At 43.3% G+C, this 24,433-nt stretch overlaps 1 protein-coding gene across 2 annotated transcripts in view; it reads right to left on the reverse strand.

Annotated features, from left to right (window-relative positions):
• mindy4 (MINDY lysine 48 deubiquitinase 4) overlaps positions 1-24,433 on the reverse strand; it is a 186,465-nt gene that overhangs the window by 152,256 nt on the left and 9,776 nt on the right. For both annotated transcript variants that reach the window (XM_043690847.1, XM_043690846.1), the window contains exons 3-5: positions 23,733-23,965; positions 21,366-21,642; positions 11,686-12,173 (exon numbers count right to left, since the gene is read on the reverse strand). In XM_043690847.1, coding sequence (XP_043546782.1) covers positions 11,686-12,173; positions 21,366-21,642; positions 23,733-23,965 — 998 coding nt within the window. The remainder of the gene's footprint in view (positions 1-11,685; positions 12,174-21,365; positions 21,643-23,732; positions 23,966-24,433) is intronic.

Below are 24,433 nucleotides of genomic sequence, written 5' to 3' on the forward strand. Positions count from 1 at the left end.
GGAAATTAAAGTGGACCCTGTATCTCTGCTTTTCGAACTTTCCCTCCCTGGACATGTACGGGAAGAGACTATTTTCTATTCTCTCTTTCTGTGCAAGGAAAAATATTTTGGTGAACTGGGTGGCTGAGGGCCCCCCTGGACTTTCAAAATTGGCACGACTAATTATGGAATGTATTCCCCTTGACTTCCTTACAAATATGGTGCACCGAAAGACCGAATTATTTTATAAAATATGGGAGCCTTTCTTGAATTACATAAATACAGATATTTCAGCTATCCTAACAAGGGCTTTTATTTTATTGAGATTACAAACCTGGCTGGTCCGGGGCCCCTTAGGAGAGGAATCCCGCACGAATACGGGTTTTATTACATTTGATGTTAACACATTCCGAGCATGTAAGAGACTTAAATATACACTCTGGTTAGTTGTAGGTTAGATTAGTAGACAGTTGAGTTTTGTTTTTTTTTCTTTTCTCGGTATTTTTTCTTTTGTTAAATTTTGGCTATTGTATATTTGATTTAATTGTATATCAATGTTTGTATTTGAGAGTTTTGTTTATTTTTGTAAACTTGTAAAAATGTTAAATTTCTAATAAAAATATCTATAAAACAAAACTGATACCATATTTTTAAAACAAGCTTCTAGTTTGTAAAATGTACTAGTGGGATTTGATCTTGCATTACAATCCAGATCACTGGATTATTAAAATAACACTGATGCATGGAGTGTGTCTTTCCTTTCCATTTGTGTAGTTACATCGGAATGTCAAGTAAATAAAAGTAAACTAAAAGTAACCATGGCATTGCAAAGCTGAAACAAATAAGAAGTGTGGAAGGGAGTTGAAGTAAGATTACTCTAAATAGTTAAAGGAGAAAGTGAGGACTGCAGATGCTGGAGATCAGAGCTGAAAAACGTGTTGCTGGAAAAGCGCAGCAGGTCAGGCAGCATCCAAGGAGCAGGAGAATCGATGTTTCGGGCATGAGCCCTAAAGCATTCCTGAAGAAGGGCTCATGCCCGAAACGTCGATTCTCCTGCTCCTTGGATGCTGCCTGACCTGCTGCGCTTTTCCAGCAACACATTTTCAGCTCTAAATAGTTAAAAGCTCGAATTAAAAGTTAAAGCCACATTCCACTATCAGTTTTCTTACTGCTTTAAGTTTTTAATTGGAGGGAATGTTAGTGATATTATCTTATCTTAGTAAGATCAGGAATTTTAAACACATCATCTTAAGGAGAACTACACTGCATCTCTCTGAAAAATGACCCAGAACACCGTAACAGTCAATAAATCCTGACAAAGATTAGTTGTAATCTCCGTCCCGTCTCTTTTGGATTCCAGAAACTCTCCATAATTACACCCAACGAATTCTGCAAGGGAATACAAACATCAATTCTTGAAGCACTGTTAACCTTTTCCCATGGAAACCCCACAATTACCAATACTAGCTTCTAAACTGAACACAGAATGGTTCCAACCCCAAAATATATTTCTGACCACTTATCAATGAAATCATGAACATTTCCACACTGTAATTTCATCCCAAACAATTCGGTCCTCAGCTTGTAGAAACATCAAATGCAAACAGGATCTGGCTATCTCAAGCCATGTCTTTTTTTTTAACCTCTGGACTTAATTATTCAGTGTTCCCATGCCCAGAATCTAATCCATCAATTCAAATTCACCCCAAATTCTCCAATCTACATCCTAACTTGGAAAAGTTCCTGTTTGTCCAACACCCTGATTTTAGTTATAGCAATACACGGGGAAAAAAGTGAGGACTGCAGATGCTGGAGATCAAAGTTAAGAGTGTGGTGCTGGAAAAGCACAGCAGGTCAGGCAGCATCCGAGGAACAGGAGAATCGACCTTTCGGGCATAAGCCCTTCATCAGGAATGAGGCTGTGGGCCAGGGGTTTTTGCCATTTCCCTAGACCTCCCCCTCACTGAGGATGAATGATCAGTCCTCAGCAAAGGCCTCACTTTCATCTCACTATGCTCCTGGATTAATGAGGTAAAAACAATGACTGCAGATGCTGGAAACCAGATTCTGGATTAGTGGTGCTGGAAGAGCACAGCAGTTCAGGCAGCATCCAAGGAGCTTCGAAATGCCTGAACTGCTGTGCTCTTCCAGCACCACTAATCCAGAATCTGGTTTCCAGCATCTGCAGTCATTGTTTTTACCTTGTTGATTTTAACGCTACTGCGAATCCTCTTGCAAGGATGCCTGCCTTGAAGAAGTTTTCCTCCTCTCTCTACAAGAATCTCGGAGTCCCTCTCCCACTGCAACTTCCAGGTCATTTCCTCTGCCCTGAAGCTCTTCAACCATGTCATGCAACAGTTTCCTCATTTCCCCTTCCCCCACCTCACCCTAGTTCCAAACTTCCAGCTCAGCACTGTCCCCATGACTTGTCCGGACTGCCTTTATTCCTGATGAAGGGCATTTGCCCGAAACGTCGATTTCGAAGCTCCTGGATTAATGAGTTCGACTCCCATTGAGACTTTGAACATTTCTCCTGCTGCCTCCGCTTCCATCACCAAACCATAATCTCCAAGACCATTCACAACTTCACCACCTCAGGGAACCTCCAACCCTCCCAGCCTCCAACCTGAGTCCGAGAACCCTGCACCACCCGATTCTACGTCCTAACCAAAGTTCATAAACCTGACTGCCCCAGTCAACCCATTGTCCCCACTGCTCCTGTCCCACTGAACTTAACTCTGCATTCCTTGACACCATCCACCTATGTTTGGGACACCTCCCACATCCTTCACCTCCTCCAAGACTTTCCATTTCCCCAGCCCCCAATGCCTCAGCTTAAATCATGTACATCTAGTCCCTGTACATATCTATCCACAACGATGAAGGCCTCCAAGATCTCTGTTTCTTCTACTCACGCCGATCCAACCAATACCCTTCAACTGACACTCTCATTTGCCTGGCTGAACTGGTCCTCACTCTCAACAACCTTCTCCTACCATTCCTCCCACTTCCTCCAAACCTAAGGGGTAGCCATGGGCACCCGCATGGGACCCAGCTGCGCCTGCCTCTTTATCGGGTACATGGAACAGTCCATTTTCCATAGCTACACCAACATCATTCTCAACCTTATCTTCTGTTACATAGGTGACTGTCCTGGCACCACCTTGTGCTCCCATGAGGAGATTGAACAGTTAATCAAATTCACCAACAACTTCCACCCTGACCTTAAAATTTACCTGAACCGTCTCTGACACCTCCCTCCCCTTCCTGGACGTCTCCATCTCCATTTCCGGTGATCGACTAACCACGGATATCTACTACAAACCCACCGACTCCCACAGCTACCTGGACTACACCTCCTCCTACCTACCTCCTGCAAAATGCCATCCCTTATTCCCAATTCCTCCGCCTCCGCCTCTGCCACATCTGCTCCCAGGAGGACCAATTCCACCAGAACATCCCACATGGCCTCCTTGTTCAAAGATCACAATTTCCCCTCCCACATGGTCAATGATACCCTCCAGCACATCTCCTTTAATTCCCACACCTCTGCCTTTGAACCCCACCCCTCCAGTCACAATAAGACTAGAAACCCCAGCCCTCACCTTCCACCCCACCAAATTCTGGATACATCACATCATCCTTCGCCACCAAGAAACCCCACCACTCGGAATATATTTCTCTCCCCATCCCTATCTGTGTTTCAGAGAGGACATGCCCTCAATGACTCCCTTGTCAGATCAACCCCACAACCCCTCTCTCCCTCCAATCTCCAGCACACACCCGACACCTTCCCCTGCCACTGCAAGTACAAAACCCGCGTCCATACCTCCTCCCTGTCACCTCTAAGGCCCCAAAGGATCCTTCCACATTTGACAGAAATTTACCTGTACTTCCACACACATCATCTACTATATCTGTTGCACCCGATGTGGTCTCCTCTATATTGGGGAGGCAGGACACCAACTTGAGGATCGTTTCAGAGAACATCTCTGGGGCACCCGATCTAACCAACCCCACCAACCTGTGGCCAAACACTTTAACTCCCCCTCCCACTCCACCTGGGCCTCCTCCAGCGCCAAACCCTAACCACCCTACGCCTGGAAGAAGAACGCCTCATTTTCTGCCTTGGGACCCACAAACACACAGGATCAATGTGGATTTCACCAGTTTCCTCATTACCCCTCCCCCCACATTATCCCAGTCCCAAGCCTCCAACTTGGCACTGCCCTCTTGACCTGTCCATCTTCCTTTCCACCTATCCACTGCACCCTCCTCTCTGAACCATCACCTTCACCCCAACCTTCACCTACCTATCACGTTCCCAGCTCCTTCTCTCCAGTCCCATTCCCCTCCCATTTATCTCTCAGACCCCCGGCCCACAAGCCTCATTCCTGATGAAGGGCATATGCCCAAAATATCGATTCTCCTGCTCCTTGGGCACTGCCTGACCTGCTGTGCTTTTCCAGCACCACACTATCGTCTACAGGGATATATAGTCCAGCAACATAAAGATTCTCCTTATTTTCAAATCCCATGAATGGCCTCACCCTTTTCCCATCCCTGATAGCATCAGCCAGCACTGTCCCAAACTAATCTGCCTTCCTCAGGTGTACGTGACCTACAGTTTGCAGATGACTGCAGTGTTGATGACCACTCCTCAGCAAATTTGCAAGCCACTCTCAAGCTCTTCTTGAATTGAATTGAATTTATTGTCACGTGTACCGAGGCACAGTGAAAAGCTTTGCCTTGCGAGCAATACAGGCAGATCACAGAGTTAAGTAGCATAGATAGTAAATAATAGGTAAACAGCGACAAAAACAAAAACACAGGTACAGGCAAATGCGAAGAGTTTGAGTCTCTATTCAGTATTCTAACAACAGTAGGGTAGAAACTGTTTCAAAACCAGCTGGTGCGTGTGTTCATGCTTCTGTACCTTCTCCTTGATGGTAGAGGTTGTAGAAAAACATTGCCAGGGTGGGATGGATCTTTGAGAATGCTGGCAGCCTTTCCTTGATAGTGGGCCTGATAGATGGATTCTATAGATGGGAGGTTGGCCTTTGTGATTGTCCGGGCCGAGTTCACCACTCTCTGTAACCGTCTCCGACCTTGAATGGTTTACTTACCATATCAGGTAGTGATACATCCAGACAGAATGCTCTCGATGACTTGCCTATAAAGGTTGGCAAGGGTTATTTACATTCATGCCAGATTTCCTCAGCTGCCTGAGGAAGAAGAGATGTTGTTGAGCCTTTGTAGCCCAAAACGTCGATTCTCCTGCTCCTTGGATGCTGACTGACCTGCTGCGCTTTTCCAGCAACATATTTTCAGTGTGGATAACCATTCCCAGGAACTTGACACTCTTCTCTTGTTCCACCTCTGTGCTGTCAATGTATAGGGGAGCATGGGTAACATCCTGCCGAAAGTCAATAATGAGTTCCTTGGTTTTGTTGGCATCGAGAGCTAGGTTGTTCTCCGTGCACCATTTTTCCAGGTCTTCCAACTCTTGTTTGCAGTCTTGTCATTCGGGGAAGTAGTGGGAAAACAACATTGCGAGCAAGAATCAGCCAGAATCCAACTTGCTCTCAATTTCAGATTTACTACTTGAATTTAAATTCCATCAGCTGCTGTGACAGGACTCGAACCAGTGTCCGCTGACCATTAGCCCCAGGATCGCTGGTCCAGTGACACCACCATTACACAATGACCTCTCCCTACTAACATTAACCCTATCCATGTGTGCACGCAGGTTCTTGTTCGCATGTCCACAAGTACGGAATTAAAGATGCACCATATCCAGTTCGAAGGGGTCTCAAAAAGAACAAATGGAAAACACGAACGAACGAACTATGGGAGCCTGAGACACAAACGGTGGGTGGCATGCAGCTGAAACAAAATAAGTCTAAGTAATCATTCAAGAGTTAGTGGATAGTAGTAACGTCCTTTATTTTACTATCAGGATAGTTGCTGCATTTTGTTTAGGCATTTTATAAGGAGATGTCAGCTATGCTATCATCTTCACAATGTTAGGAATCCTCAACACACCATCCTGTGCAAAGTTACAGAGCATTTCTAAAATAGCTGACCCAGATCGCAGTTACAGTCAATAAATCCTGACAAAAACTGGCTGCAATAGTTGATGGAAAGACACCATTTCCAATCAATCAAGGGTCTGCCACGAGGAGTTATAGGGATAAGATTAAGGATTGCCTCGATGTGGAATTTACTTGAAGTTAGCAACGAAACCAAGACTGCGTCAATTTTTAACAATAGTTTATGAGGTGGTTGAGGGGAAGGATAATAAAAGGGATATTAGGAACAAGATAGATTTGTGGAATCCCAACTCAAGCCATGAGGCTAAACAACCTAGAATTACAACAGAAATGTCAACATTCAGTCTGTGGCTGAGCTTAGTCAGTCTGCCAATTTGAGGAACAAAGGATTCCACAAGAAATATAACCTATGCAGTCCCAGCAAAAATCTACACAACACAACTTACGCTTCAGTGAGCTTCTATCATCGATATGGAAAATGCAGTTCATGTTAAAATGCAAGCTACACTGCCACACAGTGGTTAAATTAAACTGCAACACTTACAATCCAACTACATAGTCCATGTTTGACCCAATCCAGATTGGAATGTGGAAGGAGGAGCTCATCCTGATCTGTAAATCAATTTTCAATTTCATTTTATTGTATCTGAATTAACAAAGAAATGTATACGAAAGACAAATTTCTAGATACTAAAGACGTCAAGGGATATATGGACACACTCTGGGAAAACGGGATGGAGCCAGATCAGCGACAATTTTGTTAAATGAAAGGACAGGCTCCCGGGGATCAAATGGCCAATTCCATCCATTTCCAATGATCTCATGTAACAGGAGGAGAAGTTCCACCATGCACCAAGATCAAGGTTATGAACTCAAGGTTATGAACTCAAGGTTATGAACTCAGCTGCATTTTCCTCCCTGCAGACTACAACTCACTGATTGCTGCTCACATCTACCCTTCAAAAGACTGCTTTTGCATGTTGACATAGTCTTGCGCTATTTTCTCAAGGTATAGTCACATGGTCTCTCCTCCAGTCTCTGAAGATCTCTCTACAATCTCACTCTTTGATCCTGTGTTAACAATCTCGCTAACATCCTGCCCCAAATAAATCTTTCCTCCCACGGCGTCCACATTCTCCATGGTAAAGTGCACAGAACCAATTTCTAATAAAGAATATACAAAGCGTTGCTCAGGAAAAAGAGTGATTTAAGGAAGATGAGAGGGGTAAAAATGCAAAGTTGTTTTGGAATGGATGGCAGCTGAAGGTATAGCAGCCTCTTTTGGGGCAAAAAGACATGGAGGATGAACAAAAGGTCAGACTTAGGGGTGTAAAAAAAAAGTGCTCTCTTCTCCTAGCAGCATTTCTCTCTTTGCTCACCAAAAGTTCAGGGTCTGGAAAATTCAAACAGAGTGGTCCATATTTAGAAGTTGAGCACTTCACACACTGCCATAGCTTGAAGCACAAAGTTGTCGGCCATTATCAGTCCAAACACTGCAGAATAAACATCAGTTTGGAGTGTAGCACTTGCTCCATTCTCCCACAAACAATGGACACAGTCCAATGTGATCAGAACACATGTCTGCTAATGTCATTATGACCTCGACAATTAAAACATACAAATTATATTTCAACTCAAGTAGTACAATTACCAGGTCACTCTTCACCGATCAAAATCTTCTGGACTCACTTCAGGGATTTCTCTTTGTGCTGTTTCCCTTTCTCACACTCAATGCCAGTAACAATTGGGCTATTTACAGTGGGATTACATGGCACTTCCAGCTTTGAGAGGGAACCATGATGAGTGGAATAACAGTGCAGTTGCTCCCTGATTAAAGGATTTCCTCCTGAATTCCCTTTGGGATTTATTACTGACCATTTATGACTTATGACAGCAAGTACCAGATTCCATCAAATATATATGAAAAGCAACATATGTTAGAGGCACCAGCTATTACCCCTCAACAAAAGAAAGCAGCAGCCATTTCCCTCCTTCTACATGGTCATAACCTTTCAGCTTCGGTATCATCCTTGCAAATCTTTCCTTTACTTTCTCTAGCGCCTATATGTCCTTTTAGATCGTCATAAATATGGTCACCAGGAGAAAGTGAGGACTGCAGATGCTGGACATCAGAGTCGAAAAGCGTGGCATTGGAAAAGCACAGGTCTCACAGCATTCGAGGAGCAGGAGGATAGACATTTTGGGCATAGCCCTTCATCAGAAAGAAGTTGGGAGCAGGAAAGGGGGCTGAGAGATAAATGGGAGCGTGAGGGTGGGGGTGACGTAGCTGGGAATGCAGGTACAGGGTGATGGCGACAGGTCGGAGGGGAGGGTGGGGCAGATAGGTGGGAAGGAAGATGGATAGGCAGGACAGGTCAAGACGGCAGTGCTGAGTTGGAGGTTAGGTCTGAGATAAGGGGGGGGGGAAATGAGGAAACTGGTGAAGTTGCATCGATGCCGTGTGGTTGGAGGGCCCTAAGGTTGAAGATGAGGCGCTCTTCCTCCAGGTATAAAGTGGTTTGGATTTGGCGGTGGAGGAGGCCCAAAACTTGCATGTCCTTGGTGGAGTGGGTGGGGGAAGGGGGAGTTGAAGTGATCAGCCACAGGGCAATGGGGTTGTTTGGTGTGTGGGTGTCCCGGAGATGTTCTCTGAAACATTCTGCAAGTTGGCGTTCTGTCTCCCCAATGTACAGGAGACCACACTGAGAGCAACGGACACAGCAGATGAGGTGTTTGGATGTGCAGGAAAATCTGTGTCGGATGTGGAAGGATCCTTTGGGGCCTTGGACGGAGGTGAAGTGGGTGGGGAGGTGAAGTGGGTGGGGAGGTATGGGCACAGGCTTTACACTTCTTGTTGGGGCAAAGGAAGGTGCCGGGAATGGAGGTGGAGGGTGGGTTGGTTGGGGGCGTGGACCTACCACATTACCAGAAGGATGTGGATGCTTTAGAGAGGGTACAGAAAAGGTTTACCAGGATGTTGCCTGGCACGGAGCATCTTAACTATGAAGAAAAGTTGGATAGACTGGGTTTGTTTTCACTAGAACACAAGAGATTGAGGGGGCGACCTGATAGAAGTTTATAAGATTGCCAGTGACATGGTCAGTGATAAGTATGAGGCTTTTTTCCAGGGTGGAGGGGTCAGTTACTAGGGGACACAGGTTCAACATGCAAGGTGCAAGGCGGGGGCTGGGCAGGTTTAAAAGAGATGTGCGAGGCAAGTCTTTCACACAAAGGGTGGGGAGTACCTGGAACGTGTTGCCAGAGGTGGTGGTAGAAGCAAACATAATAGCAGCATTCAAGAAGCATCTGAATGAATACATGAATAGGAAGGGAAGAGAGGGATACATATCCTATAAGTGAAGACAGTTGTAAAATGGAAGGGCAAAATGTGTCAGCGCACGTTGGAGGGCCAAAAAAGGCCTGTTCCTGTGCAGTTATTGTCCTTTGCTTTATGCACAGTTGTCTTCTAAGGTTCAGTGAAAGTTTGAACACAAGCTTTAACCTAGAGAAAATAAAATTATGTTGCTTTAAAGTATAGCTAAATAGCAGTAAGCCTATTTGAAGGAGGTGCTGTTTTGGGATATCTGTGATCAGCGCTCCCTCCAGTGGCTGGATGAAGAATTACAAAGTTAAAAATCACAACACCAGGTGATAGTTCAACAGGTTTGTTTGGAAGCACTAGCTTTCGGAGCACTGCTCCTTCATCACAGCTACCTCATGAAGGAGCAGCACTCCGAAAGCTAGTGCTTCCAAATAAACCTGTTGGACTATCAGCTCGTGTTGTGATTAACTTTGCGCACCCCAGTCCAACAGCAGCTCCTCCGCATCATGACTACCGAAGAATTACAAGTAAGATCCACTCTACTGTTATGTGGAGACGCCGGAGTGGGACTGGGGTGGATAAGTTAAAAATCACACAACCCCAGGTTATAGTACAACAGGTTTATTTGGAAGTACTAGCTACCTTATGAAGGAGCAGCATTCTGAAAGCTAGTATTTCCAAATAAACCTGCTAGACTATAACCTGGTGTTGTGTTTAGATTAGATTAGATTAGACTACTTACAGTGTGGAAACAGGCCCTTCGGCCCAACTAGTCCACACCGACCCGCCAAAGCGCACCCACCCAGACCCATTCCCCTACATTTACCGCTGCACCTAACACTACGGGCAATTTAGCGTGGCCAATTCACCTAACCTGCACATTTTTGGACTGTGGGAGGAAACCAGAGCACCCGGAGGAAACCCACGCAGACACGGGGAGAATGTGCAAACTCCACACAGAGAGTCGCCTGAGGCGGGAATTTAACCCAGGTCTCTGGCGCTGTGAGGCAGCAGTGCTAACCACTGTGCCACCGTCCACCCACTATTATTTTTATGTTATTTTTAAACTTTGCACACTCTACTATAGCTGAGTTGGCCATCATGCTCACTCACGATGTGGTAAATGGCCAGATATTTGTGGACAAATGATACATTTGGCTTGGCCCCACACCTCAGGAAGGACATACTGGCACTAAAGCTTGTCCAGCGGAGATTCACACAGATGATCCGTAGTAGTAGGGATCTAGTGGTAGGCCTAACATACGATGGGCGCTTGAGGATCCTGGGATTGTATTCATTAGAGTTTAGAAGGTTGAGGTGAGACCTAATAGAAACTTACAAGATAATGCACGGCTTACAAAGGGTGGACACTGGCAAGTTGTTTCCGTTAGGCAGGGAGACTCGGACCCATGGGCACAGCCTTAGAATTAGAGGGGGTCAATTTAGAATGGAAATGAGGAGCCATTTCCTCAGCCAGAGTGTGGTGGGCCTGTGGAATTCATTGCCACCGAGCGCAGTGGAGGCCAGGACGTTAAATGTCTTCAAGGCAGAGATTGATAAATTCTTAATCTTGCAAGGAATTAAGGGCTACGGGGAGAGTGTGGGTAAGTGGAGTTGAAATGCCCATCAGCCATGATTAAATGGCGGAGTGGACTTGATGGGCCGAACGGCCTTACTTCCACTCCTATGTCTTGTGGACATAAGGACCCTCGAGCACTGTATTTGACTCAGGACTGGTTCCGGTCTCAGACTAACACAATCAATGATCTTATGTGCCTGCTTTCACCACCTCCACTAGCAGTGCATTCCAGGCACCCACCACTTCTGGATGAAAATGTGTCCCCTGCACTTCTCCCTTAAACTCTCTCCCCTCAGCTTGAGCCTATGCCCTCTTGCAGTTAGCTAATGTGTAAATCCACATGACATTCATAAAGCCACTGATAAAGAAGAGGTGCTGAACCCAATCAAAGGAAAGGTGTTGCATTCATTGCCAACATAGAAGCAGCTGGTAAAGACCAAGAAAGTCCTTGTAATTTAGTCAGTGCTGAATTATATGACTCCAAATATGGCTGCAGCACAGCAACTGGCTTCAGTACGCAGAATGACATGTTCAAGGAGTCGTCAGGGATTAAGACAGGATTGATTAGAAGATTGTCTTTGCCAGTTTTTCTATCATTAACTATGACCATGTCAAAATCCATTTGTTTCCTAGATAAGATCACCACGGAGGGGAATGAACCTGCGACCCACCCATTCTGTTCTATCATCAAGCAAATCCACACTGAGATTAGTTTACCAACAGGTACAGCAATGAAAGAAGGTGGTACATACCTGGAATGTAGATCTTCCTCCATCTTAACATCATTTTCTCTTGCCTCATACTCAATGTTCATGCAATCTGGAGCAAACTTCACCTTCCTACTCTTTTCGGGCAAGCTGACATTGAAGTTAGAGGAGAGTTTTTTCTCCTGACCACTTGAGACCTGCCCTCTTTCTCGGTCCAGTACCCTCTCTGTGCCAGGATCATCCGCTGCCTCATGGTACCACCTGAAGTCTTGAGATTTCTGACTGCTGCGGCCACCTGTCACAAGACAGGAAGGTTTCTTCGGTGGATAGTCCTGGGTGGGTGTGCCATCTGCCATGTTATCCACCATTAGTGTGCCAGCAGCAGGAAGCCAGTCAGAGCAGGCAGCAGTTTCACAGGAGGTGCCTACCTGTCGTATGTAGCCCTTGAAGCCACTATCAACGTCGCTCTCTATTGAATGTAAAGTCAGGCTAGATCCAGAAGCCCGTTTAATCAGACGCTTTTTGGAAGAATCCTGCACATATTGGAAAAAGTCAAAAGATCAATCAAGAGTTAGACTGTGCAAGGCTTACTTTAGCTCTAGCTGAAAAATGTGTTGCTGGAAAAGTGCAGCAGGTCAGGCAGCATCCAAGGAGCAGGAGAATCGACGTTTCAGGCATAAGCCCTTCTTCAGGAATGAATCATTCCTGAAGAAGGGCTTATGCCCGAAACGTCGATTCTCCTGCTCCTTGGATGCTGCCTGACCTGCTGCATTTTTCCAGCAACACATTTTTCAGCTCTGACCTCCAGCATCTGCAGTCCTCACTTTCTCTTAGTTTAGCTCTAGCCCTTGTTAAACAGTGTGAGGCTAGCACACGTGCAGGCCCAGATTAGATTGACAATTGTTAGACTACCTCCAGTCCTGGATTAGAGCCTGTGAGGGCTTGTCTACCCTAGGCCCAGGTCAGAGCATGTAGGATCTACTTGATTGTAAAGGTTAGTATGCTCCCAAAAGTGCAATACCCCACAGGTTTTGTAGGGTTTTATCTCCCCCCAAGTTAAGCTTTACATGTCCATTAATGTGCGTATTATTAGCACTTACAGAATCATTACACTTCAAATTGGACATCTGGTTCACAGGTACAAGTTACTTTCAGTAGCAATAAGCTGATCAGGTGTAATCTAGAACTCTATGGGAAGCTAGGGAAGTAATTGCTGGGCTCCTTGCTGAGATATTTGCATCCTCGATAGTCAGAGGTGAAATGCCGGAAATTGGAGGTTTGCTAACGTGGCGCCACTATTTAAGGAAGGCGGTAAGGACAAGCCAGGGAACTATAGACCAGAGAGCCTGACCTCGGTGGTGGGCAAGCTGTTGGGGGGACTCCTGAGGAACAGGATGTACATGTATTTGGGAAGGCAAGGACTAATATTAGGGATAGTCAGCATGGCTTTGTCCGTGGGAAATCATGTCTCACAAACTTGATGAGTTTTTTGAAGAAGTAACAAAGAGGATTGATGAGGGCAGAGCAGTAGGCAGGATCTATATGGATTTCAGTAAGGCATTCGACAAGGTTCCTCATGGGAGACTGCTTAGCAAGGTTAGATCTCATGGAGTACAAGGAGAACTAGCCATTTGGACAGAGAACTGGCTCAAAGGTAGAAGATAGAGGGTGGTGGTGGAGGGTTGTTTTTAAGACTGGAGGCCTGTGACCAGTGGAGTGCCACTATTTTTCGTTACTTATACAAATGATTTGAATGCGAACATAGGAGGTATAGTTATGTTTGCAGATGACACCAAAATTGGAGATGTAGTGGACAGCGAAGAAGATTACAACAGGATCTTGATCAGATGGCCAAAAGGGCTGAAGAGTAGCAGATGGAGTTTAATTTAGATAAATGCGAGGTGCTGCATTTTGGAAAAGCAAATCAGAGCAGGACTTATATGCTTACTGGTAAGGTCCTAGGGCCACTTTTGGAATATTGCATGCAATTCTGGTCTCCTTCCTATCAAAAGGATATTGTGAAACTTGAAAGGATTCAGAAAGGATTGAAGGGTGTTGCCAGGGTTGGAAAGTTTGAGTTATAGGGAGAGGCTGAATAGGCTGGGGCTGTTTTCTCTGGAGTGTTGGAGGCTGAGGGGTGACCTTATAGAGGTTTACAAAATCATAAGCAGCATGGATTGGATAAACAGACAAGGTCTTTTCCCAGAGTAGGGGAGTCCAAATCTCAAGAGCATATGTTTAAGGTGAGAGGGGAAAAGATAAACAAGGGACCTAAGGGGCAACATTTTCATGCAGAGGGTGGAATGAGCTGCCAGAGGAAATGGTAGAGGCTAGTACAATTGCAACATTTAAAATACATCTGGATGGGTATGTGAATAGGAAGGATTTAGAGGGATATGGGCCACGTGCTGGCAAACAGGTCCAGATTAGGTTAGGATATCTGGTCGGCATGGACGAATTGGACCGAAGGGTCTGTTTCTGTGCATGTCTAAGCGATGAGTTGAACTCTCCCAGCCATGTGAGTATTTCTCACATACTCAGCAACACCCCCCACCAATTCCCAATGTCAGGTGCTGGAGGCAATTGAACCTGTTAACACGTGAACTGACCCAAATATTACATTGCGCACTTCTAAATACAACTGGGGTGGGCAGACATGACAAATTTAGGAAGCTGTTTTCAAAGTCAACTATGTCGGGGTGCATCTTTTGCAGTGTGACCTGTGCACATTGGGACATCCCCACTTCAAATCCAGTTTAAAAAAAGATTAATACTTGAAAATGAAGGTACATGGTGTGGGATATAGGTAAAGTAGTGTTACTTCTGCAATCATAATTACTTATGCAAGGTAAATGAACTCACACCAGTGTATAATTGTTTCAACCAAGAGCTGAGTCAACAAGAATGAAAACTATGTGGGAGGAAGTATATAATTGTTTTTGTATTAGCTAAAACGTGCATACAAGAATGAAACGTGCCTGCAAACAATGGCAGATGTTACAGACAAATAGATAAGGTGCTGTGAGGATGTAGATTAAGCCAGATATGCTTGTATAAGCAGTAGTTATAAGCATCTGTTTCCCACTTCTGCAAAAACACAAAAACAAACCCCAATTAAAAGGTCATAAGGAACAATATGATTGGGGAAAGGGAGGAAATGTCACAGGTGGGGGAAGTAGATAGTAGTGAAGGAGGATATACCTAACAATGGACCACAGCAGGATGTGGTGAAATGGCCAAGTAAAATTTGAACTTTGTTATGCACAAGGCCAGACAAGGCAAGAGATAAACAATAGTAATGGCATCGGGTTTGGAGTAGTGAATCCTATAGAAGATAGGTACTTGCTAAACTCTGCGTGCCAATTCCAGGCATCATGCTTGCAAGCGTATAATAAACATACTGATTGCTTCAGATCTTGTCTCGGACTGAAATTATTGAAGTGAGTGAGCTTTATTTCTCACATTGGCCAACTGGAAGTTAAATTTTAAAAGTATTCAGGTAATCAGACTAACGTGCTTCATTCACAAATTCTCCTGACTGCTTTTTCCTTCCAGGAGAGCCACTCCCCCATTTGTAGATTCCCTGATCATAGGCCGTCCAAAGGCCCGGACTTCCCACATCTAGCTGCAATGGATGGTTTCATCCTAGGGCAAAACAACAGTGGCAGCAGTGCCCACTACTTATTCTAAAGCATTAGGACTCTTAGAGCTGCTGGCAACTCTAACAAGGGGTTGGAGTCAAAAATAGAGCAGCAGCAAGCAACCCCTTCAAATCTAACACAATATTTTAGTAAGCAAGAGAAGCCAACTCCTAATGGAGATGATGGAAGAGTTTAGTTGTCTTTCAAAGAAGATTAGTAACAGGTGGTGGTCTGTCTACCACTTGAGCTAGTGCATCATTCAATATGGCCTGCTCATTAACTTCATTTTGCACATCACCTCCTTCAAAACATAACATAGGGATACAGTCCCTGAGTAATTTGACATGATATTGAGCAAATGTAACATGCTTGAGAGGAAGAGTTCATCAACACTGGGGGAATTAATCCATCTCATATCATAAACTAATTAACAGAAGCTAGAGTGCACTGCCTGAGGGGGTAGTTAAGGCAGGAAGCTTTACAAGTTCAATGAACATTTGAAATGTCATAATATTCAAGGCTGTGGGCCAAGTGCAGGAAAGTGGGAATAGTATAGATTTTGGGAAATTTTCTGTCATTGCAGACCCAATCAGCTGAAGATCCTCTTCTGTATGAAGACCATATGATTCCATGAAGACTGTAATAATAGAAATAATTCCATTATTGGTGTACCCTACAGCCACCAGGGTGATAAGAAGCTAGCGATGCACTAGAACATACGCTTTCCAAACGAGGATTTTCTTTGCCTACAATGTTCACTAGTCATAGAGATGTACGTCATGGAAAACGGCCCATATCCCTCCAAACCTTTCCTATTCATATACATATCCAAATGCCTCTTAAATGTTGCAACTGTACCAGCCTCCACCACTTCCTCTGGCAGCTCATTCCATACATGTACCACCCTCTGCGTGAAAAAGGTTCCCCTTAGTGTCTTTTATATCTTTCCCCTCTCACCCTAGTTTTCTCCCATCATCTCTCTCAGTTACGACTCCTAATGCTTTCATTGCAATGCTGCACTGGCAAGTGTGATGTCATGGAACAAAAAGAAAAGGCAGTAGAAATTCCAATGCAAAATTGGCTGAGTGAAAGAGTAATGCTTAAATGAAAGCAAAATAACACAGATGGTGAAGTTCTGAAATAAAAACAGAACACACTAGAGAAACACAGCAGCTCTAGCAGCATCTTTGGAGAAAGAAAGAAACATTTGGAGCCCAAAGTATTTTCATCGGTACTCTGATCAAGAGCAATGTTTAACAGGTATTTTTCAGGCTGGGAAAGAAATGAAATTTCCCAGGGATTGTTTTTGGGACCCTTGTTTTTCCTGATAATGTGTTGTGAATACATGGTTACAATCTTCCAAAAAGCCTTGGATTCTGGAGAAGTACCACACACCTCTATTCAAAAAGTGATGGAGACAAAAAGTCGGTAACTACAAGTCAATAAGCCTAATATCTGTTGTTGGAAAAATACAGAAAGTAATAGCAGCACATTTGAAAAATTATAATCTAATCTAATCAGAGATTCATGGCTTCATGAAAGGGAAATTGCGCCTGACTAATTTATTCACATTTTCCCAAGGACGTCTCAACCACACCGAATAGAGAGAAACGAGAAGATGTTTTGAGAAGATTTGTAGCTCAGGTTGAGGTTCTGGATGTAGGTTTGCTCGCTGAGCTGGAAAGTTCGTTTTCAGGCGTTTCATCACCATATGTGGTATCATCAGTGAGTCTCCAGTAAAGCACTGTTGTTAGTGACTTGCTTTCTATTCATACGTTTAGGTTTCTTTAAGTTGGTGACGACACCATTTCCTGTTCCTTTTCTCAGAGGGTGGTAAATGGGGTCCAAGTCAATGTGTTTGTTGATAGAGTTCCAGTTGGAATGCCATGCTTCTAGGAATTCTCGTGCATGTCCCTGTTTGGCTTGTCCTAGGATGGATGTGTTGTCCCAATAATGTCCTTCCTCATCTGTATGTAAGGAAACTAGTGAGAGTGGGTCATGTCTTTTTGTGGCTAGTTGGTGTTCATGTATCCTGGTGGCTAGTTTTCTGCCTGTTTGCCCAACATAGTGTTTGTTACAGTTCATGCAAGGTATTTTGTAAATGACATTAGTTTTCCTTGTCTGTATAAGGTCTTTCAAGTTCATTAGCTGCTGTTTTAGTATGTTTGTGGGCTACCATGATGCCAAAAGGTCCAAGTAGTCTGGCAGTCATTTCCAAGATGTCTTTGATGTAGGGGAGAGTGGCTAGGGTTTCTGGACGCGCTTTGTCTGCTTATTCAAAAAGAATGGGTACCCAATGAACAGTCCGTCAATTTCTCTGCAACAAACCCAAGCAAGCACACAACGCGTAACGAACACTACATTGGACAAACAGGCAGAAAACTAGCCACCAGGATACATGAACATCATCTAGCCACAATAACACATGACACACTCTCACTAATACCCTTACATACAGATGAGGAAGGACTCCACTTTGACTAGGACAACATACCTATCCTAGGACAAGCCAAACAGGACACGCACAAGAGTTCCTAGAAGCATGGTTATTCCAACCGGAACTCTATCAACAAACCCATTGACTTGGACCCCATTTATCACCCTCTGAGAAAAAGAACAGGAAATGACATCACCAACCCAAGGAAACCTAAACACATAAATAGAAAGCGGGACACTAACACCAGTGCTTCACTGGAGGCTCACTGATTATGTTACCTAGTATGATGACGAAATATCTGAAAACGAACCTTCCAGCTCAGCAAGCAAACTTACATCCAAAGCTAGTAGATGTGTTGTATTTGGACTTCCAAGGGCATTCGACAAGGTACCTCTCAAAAGGTTGAGGCACAAGAGCCCATGTATCGGAGATAGTAATATTGGCATGGATAGAGAATTGGCTCATAGGCAGCAAACAGCCCGTGGGAATAAGGTGTTCACTCTCAGGCCAGCAACCTGTGACCAGTGGGGTTTCACAGGGATCAGTGCAAGGACCATAACTGTTTACAATAGATATTAACGACTTACGACCCAGTTGCAGATGATACAAAGATAGGTGGAATGGCAGATTGCAAGAGGGATACAAACAGCTTAGAGAGATATTGATAGGTTAAGCAATGGGCAAAACGTTGGCAAATGGAGTATGTTGTGTGAAGATGTGATGTTGCTCATTTTAGAAGGGAGAACACAAAAAAAAACTAAATTATTTAAGTCGGGAAAAACTGCAAAAATCTGCAACACAAAAGGACTTGGAGATATTTGAAAATGAAACAAAACTAGCACACTCTTGTAGCGGTTAGTCAGGAAGGCTAATAGAATATAGGCCCTTCTGTTTAGGGGTTTGGTGTTTTAGAGTTGGGAAGTCTTACTGCAACTGTACAAAGTGTTGGTCAGACCACATCTAGAGCGCAGAGCAATTCTGGTTCCCTTATGTAAGATAAGATATTATTTCATTGCAGGCAATCCAGAAAAGATTCGCGAGAGAGTGATCCCTGGTATAGACGGATTATCTTATGAACAAAGATTAAACAAGTTGGGTTACTACTCACTGAAGCTCAGAAGAATGAGAGATGATTTCATTGAAACATATAGAATTCTTAAGGGCCTTGACAGAGTAAATGTTAAGAATATATTTTCCCTTATGGGAGAGTCTAGAATCAAAGGGTGTAGTCTCAGAATAAAGAGACACAAATTTAAGACTGAAATAAGGCAGAATTTCTTCTCTCACAGGGTTGAGTGTCTTTGGAACTCTTGCCAGAGGCTGTTGTAAAATTAATAGATTCTTGACCAGTAAAATAATGAAGTGTTATGTGAAAAGGGCAGGAAATGTGGGCGGCACGGTGGCACAGTGGTTAGCACTGATGCCTCACAGCGCCAGAGACCCGGGTTCAATTCCCACCTCAGGCAACTGTCTGTGTGGAGTTTGCACATTCATCCCATGTCTGCGTGGGTTTCCTCCGGGTGCTCCGGTTTCCTCCCACAGCCCAAAAATGTGCAGGTTAGGTGAATTGGCCATGCTAAATTGCCCATAGTGTTAGGTGAAGGGGTAAGTGTAGGGGAATGGGTCTGGGCAGGCTGCTCTACGGACCGTCGGTGTGGACGTGTTGGGCCGAAGGGCCTGTTTCCACACTAGGTAATCTAATCTTAAAAAAAAAAGTGGGCATGAGCAATGGCGGATCAGCCATGATCCGACTGAATAGCAGAGCAGGCTCAAGATGGCATAAACCTGGTTTCAAAAGGAATGGAGGAGGAAAATAAAGGCCAACATTCCAATTGCCTTTCCTATTACCTATAGAACTTTGATACTAGATATTTTTGATTCAGGGATGAGGGCTCATAAATCCCTATTTTCTGTAGCTTTTTGCAGTCCTCCTCCATTTGAATAATATTCAACTCATCTATTCTTCCTGCCAAACTGCATAACTTCACATTTACCCACATGACAGTCCATATTCCCAGCTTTTGCCCATTCACTTAACCTATCTCTATCCCTATGTCATCCTCACTGCTTGCCTTCCTATCTATTTTTGTGCCACAATCTTGGCTATTGTACGCTCACTTTCCTCCTCCAAGTCATTAATGCATATTGTAAATAGCTGTGGCCCTCGAGGCACTCCACTAATTACAGGCTGTCATTATAAATATGCCCCCCTTACTGCAACTGTGTCTTCTGTGTTAGGTAATCCTCTATGCATGCTAATATGCTACCTCTAACATCATGGGACTTTTAAGTAGCCAAGTGTATGGTACATTATCGTACACCAACTGGATGTCCAAATATATTACATCTACAGCTTCACTTTATCTATCCTGCTTGTAAGTTGAAAAATATTATTGTAAATTCGTCCGACATGATTTCCCCTCAGATACCGGTTTTTGTTTCCCTCACCTTTTGAATAAGAATTGCCAGCTTTCCAATTCTATGGAACTTTTCCAGAATCTAAAGACTCTTGAAATCTATCTCTGTAGCTACTTCCTTTAAAATCCTAGGATGCCAACCCATTAGTTTCCCTAGGAGGCATTTCCTTTAGTGATAGTCATTATGTTTATTCCCTCCCCACATTTAGCCACTTGACTGTTTAGAATAGTTGGGAAGCTATTAATGTTCTTGAATATATAGAAAGATGAAAAACATTTATTCAACTCCTCTGCTATTTTCTGGTTCTCCATTATTTATTTCTCCAGCTTCCTTCTCCAATGTTCACTTTGGCTTCTCACTTCCTTTTTATATATATTTAACAAAGCTCAGTCAGTTTTCATATCACTTATTAGTTTACCCTCAGCATATATCCCCTCCTTTATCAATTTTCTGGTCATCGGTTTTAGTTAAGTTTCTAATCCTCTGGTTCGCCACTAATATTTGCCACATTGTAGGCTTTTTCTTTCAATTTGATACTATCCTTAACTTCCTGGATAACTATGGTCATTTCCTTCCTAGAATTATTCTTCCTCACTGCAATAAATCACTGCTGAGTGTCACAGACTATTGTTTAAAATGTCTCCTATTGTTCCTCAATCATTTTTCTGTCAGACCCTTTTCCTAGTCCACTCTAGCCAACTCTACTCTCTTGTCCCTAAGTAGTTACCCTTACTTAAGTTTAGCACAGTTGTTTCCAACTCAAGTCTGTCTGCCTCTCTCTCGAGCTGAATGTTAAATTCTACAGTGTTACAGTTATGTTTCTTAGGAGATATTTTACTCCAAAGTCATTTACTAAACCTGACCCATTACACGTGACCAGATTCAAAATAGCCTAATGCATGGTTACATTCACAGCATATTGTTTCAGGAAACTATCCTAAATACATAGAGGTCTTCCTAATGGCAACCTTTGTCAATTTGATTATCACAGTCTACATGAAGATTGAAGTCATTCATGATAAACATACCCTTTTTCCATGCCCTTATTGTCTCTTGAATTATCATCTGTCCCACAGGCTTACAGACTATTCTAACCAGCGTTCCTTCCCCTAGTGGTTTCTTACTTTCACCCATATGGATTCTGCATCCAATCCAAGATCATGTGTTGACATCATACTCGATCCATCGTGTACTATCAAATGTCAACCAGTGAGAAAGTAACTACCTACCTCCTGTACTGTGCGAATTGGGCCAGACATCATACCACGTACAATGCGACCAGATCGTGGCCTTTGCGATTCCATATTTGTTCCTCTGGCCTCCACAGGGAACACACCAGCCCTGGGAGCATCAGATGAAAGGATGTTAACAGGAAGGAGTCCTGGTTCACCTCCTGAAGGGCACCCATTCCTGCCTGGAGATCTATCCTTCTTCTTGAGTGAACTCTGTAGAGGCTTGGAAGAAGGTACTGACATACATGCTAAACCAGCAGAATCATTGGGAAACCTGGAATTGAACAGAATTTGGTTAGGAATAATGTATTAATGACAAATAGTCAACTTTGATCTGTAACTTGAAAGAAAGAGCAGAACATAACTAATTGGGTACCTCTTCCCTTTCTGTAGAAACGCAGCTATCACTTTCACTTTACATAAGATTGGTCCTTGGCTCAATTTCAGGTAAAAGCATGGACCCAGATAATGTTTGGCTTTGAAACAATACAGACCAAAGTCTCTAGCAGGACCTGAAAGAATCCCAGATGCAGCAGACTCTGTGGAATTGCTGCAGAAATTGATGGTTCCAAACAGCAATTCCCTCATGCCTGGAACCCTCTCTGGCAATCCACTGAAATATGGTCAAGTCTGAAAGTTCTACTTCCCTTAAAATGTTAGGCAATCAAAAACCTCGTCTACCTCCTGGCCATTTGTGAATTTGCTCCCTTAAGTCTTCCATAGCATTTCACAATCTCCCTGGGGTAACTGGTTAGAGAATTTGGCTGTTAACCAAAAAGCTATTGGGTAACCTTGAACCACAAGGGACAAATTTCAAATTTGGAATCCAGCCAAGCAAAAGAGGGATATGGGAGTAGAGGGTTGCAATGTTACATTTAGATGAGGAACAACAGGAGACCCAGTTCATTATAGAGAAGAGCATAACTGCATTGTGGTCTGGTTGAGATAAATGACCTGCTTATATGCCACATATCTATTTTAAAAACACAGCACAGCAGAGAAGTCATTCACACCTGTCTCATTCTATGAATCAATTCTTTAACCAAATTGCTTGGTGCCATCATATTCTTCCAACTTCCACTATTAAAATAGTGATAGAGAGGGTCAGTCTTATGATTCTCCTACACAAAATTTCTTATTAGCGTACTTTTTAAATAAACCATCAAGTGCTGTATAATTACTAACAACTGCTTACATACTATAGGGTTTATGGAGTGGTAGTTAATTAGCTAAATAGATATCTCAGAAAGCAAAAGGAGTTATGGGTTATTTTAAGTGATCAAATGGGACACAATAGTTTTGCTCAGCTGGAACCATGGACACATTTTGGAGCATGAGAAAATTTCCTTAAAAAGATACATAGTTGAAGTGGAATATTTCAACTACAATGACACCCAGTGTCACTGCTGCATGACAATATCCTCACTGAACAGGTAGCAGCTGCTTCACTGATGTCCTTCAGAGAAGGAAATCTGCTGTCCTTAGCCAATCTAGGATACATGCAAGTCCAGACATAGTAATATGATGGACCCTTAACTACCACCTGAAATGTAACGGAATTGGAATTAGTCAAATAATCAATGCCAGGGAAAGATAATGCTGCAGCATTTATGATACAGAACTCAGCATGCAAAGACTCAAAGGAACCTGGGCTCAAATCCCACCATAGCAGCTGTCAAATTTAAATTCAATTAACAAATCGGGTATTTAAATCTCAGTAATGGTGACCATGAGAACTATCACCAATTGTAAATACCTGTGATGCACTAATGCCGTCTAAAGAAGGAAATCTATCATCTTTACAATGTCTGGCCTACACGTGACTTTATACCCACAGCAATACAGTCTGTATAACTCGATAGTTCTGTTCCCGTGCTATAAGAAAATCACATCATAGCAGCACCATTTAAACCAATGAGACTGGAATCATGTTATCGCTAATTATGGAAAGGAAAATTCGCATTCTGCAAATAATGGTCTAAATTCTTCAATCGCATTGTAGTCAACTCGCATTGAAGAAACATGCGTTATAGCAGAACTGACTGTATGATCTTAACTGCTCTCTAAAATGGTCGAGCAAGCCACCCAGTTCAAGGACAATTCGGAAAGTGCACCAAATGCTGTCCTTATCAACGACGTCCACATACCACTAAAGAATAAAAAAAACTACCACCATGTAAATTCCTTTCTCTATATCAGTTCTGAGATCACAACATTCATTCAAGTTGCGGAATGTGGAGAGTTGGCTATGTAACCCTTAGTGCTATGATCATCCTGTAAGTCACTGAAGTCCAAATTTACGTTGAAATCATTTTTCCAGAATGATAAAACAATTGTCATGCACCAGGATTAATGTTTTTGTACCTGCAAGCCTCTGATTTATTCAAGTCATGAAACGCTATACCACCACCTTTGTCCTCATCAGAGAGGTCATAGATATTTACGAAGGTACTGTCAAAACGCACTGAGGTTGCTCTTTGGTTTACTATAGCTGGTGTTCGAAAATTGTCCCGTGCCATAATCTTTGTGTTCTCGTTGCTGTCCAGGAAATATTTTGTGATTATCTCCAGCATTGTCTTTAAAGGCATCAACTGAGCCTATAAAAGTTTTGAAATAAAATGTAAAATTCAAAATTGCTGAGTTAACAATCAATGCAAAGCATAATATTAATGAATCTCTTGCACAAAGTCATCCTGAAATAGTATTTGACCTATACATACATGTACATCAAATTCTGGCCTTTTGTGCAGCTCCATTTATCTGCACCTTCTCCACTAACAGCCCCAAGTTCTAGAATTCCCTCAACAATTTATATTGTTATAGCACGCACAACATAATGCAATGTCCCATAGCAGTTCAAAGATGCATTATTAAACTTTCATTTACTACAAAGTTGGAGAGTAGACTTTAAGACCAAGACACCAAAGATTAAGTAGGAGAAAGTGAGAGCTGCAGATGCTAGAGATCAGAGCTGAAAATGTGTTGCTGGAAAAGCGGAGCAGGTCAGGCAGCATCCAAGGAACAGGAGAATCGACGTTTCGGGCATAAGCCCTTCTTCAGGAATG

Source organism: Chiloscyllium plagiosum, chromosome 5, assembly GCF_004010195.1.
Source record: "Chiloscyllium plagiosum isolate BGI_BamShark_2017 chromosome 5, ASM401019v2, whole genome shotgun sequence".
NCBI lineage: Eukaryota > Metazoa > Chordata > Chondrichthyes > Orectolobiformes > Hemiscylliidae > Chiloscyllium > Chiloscyllium plagiosum.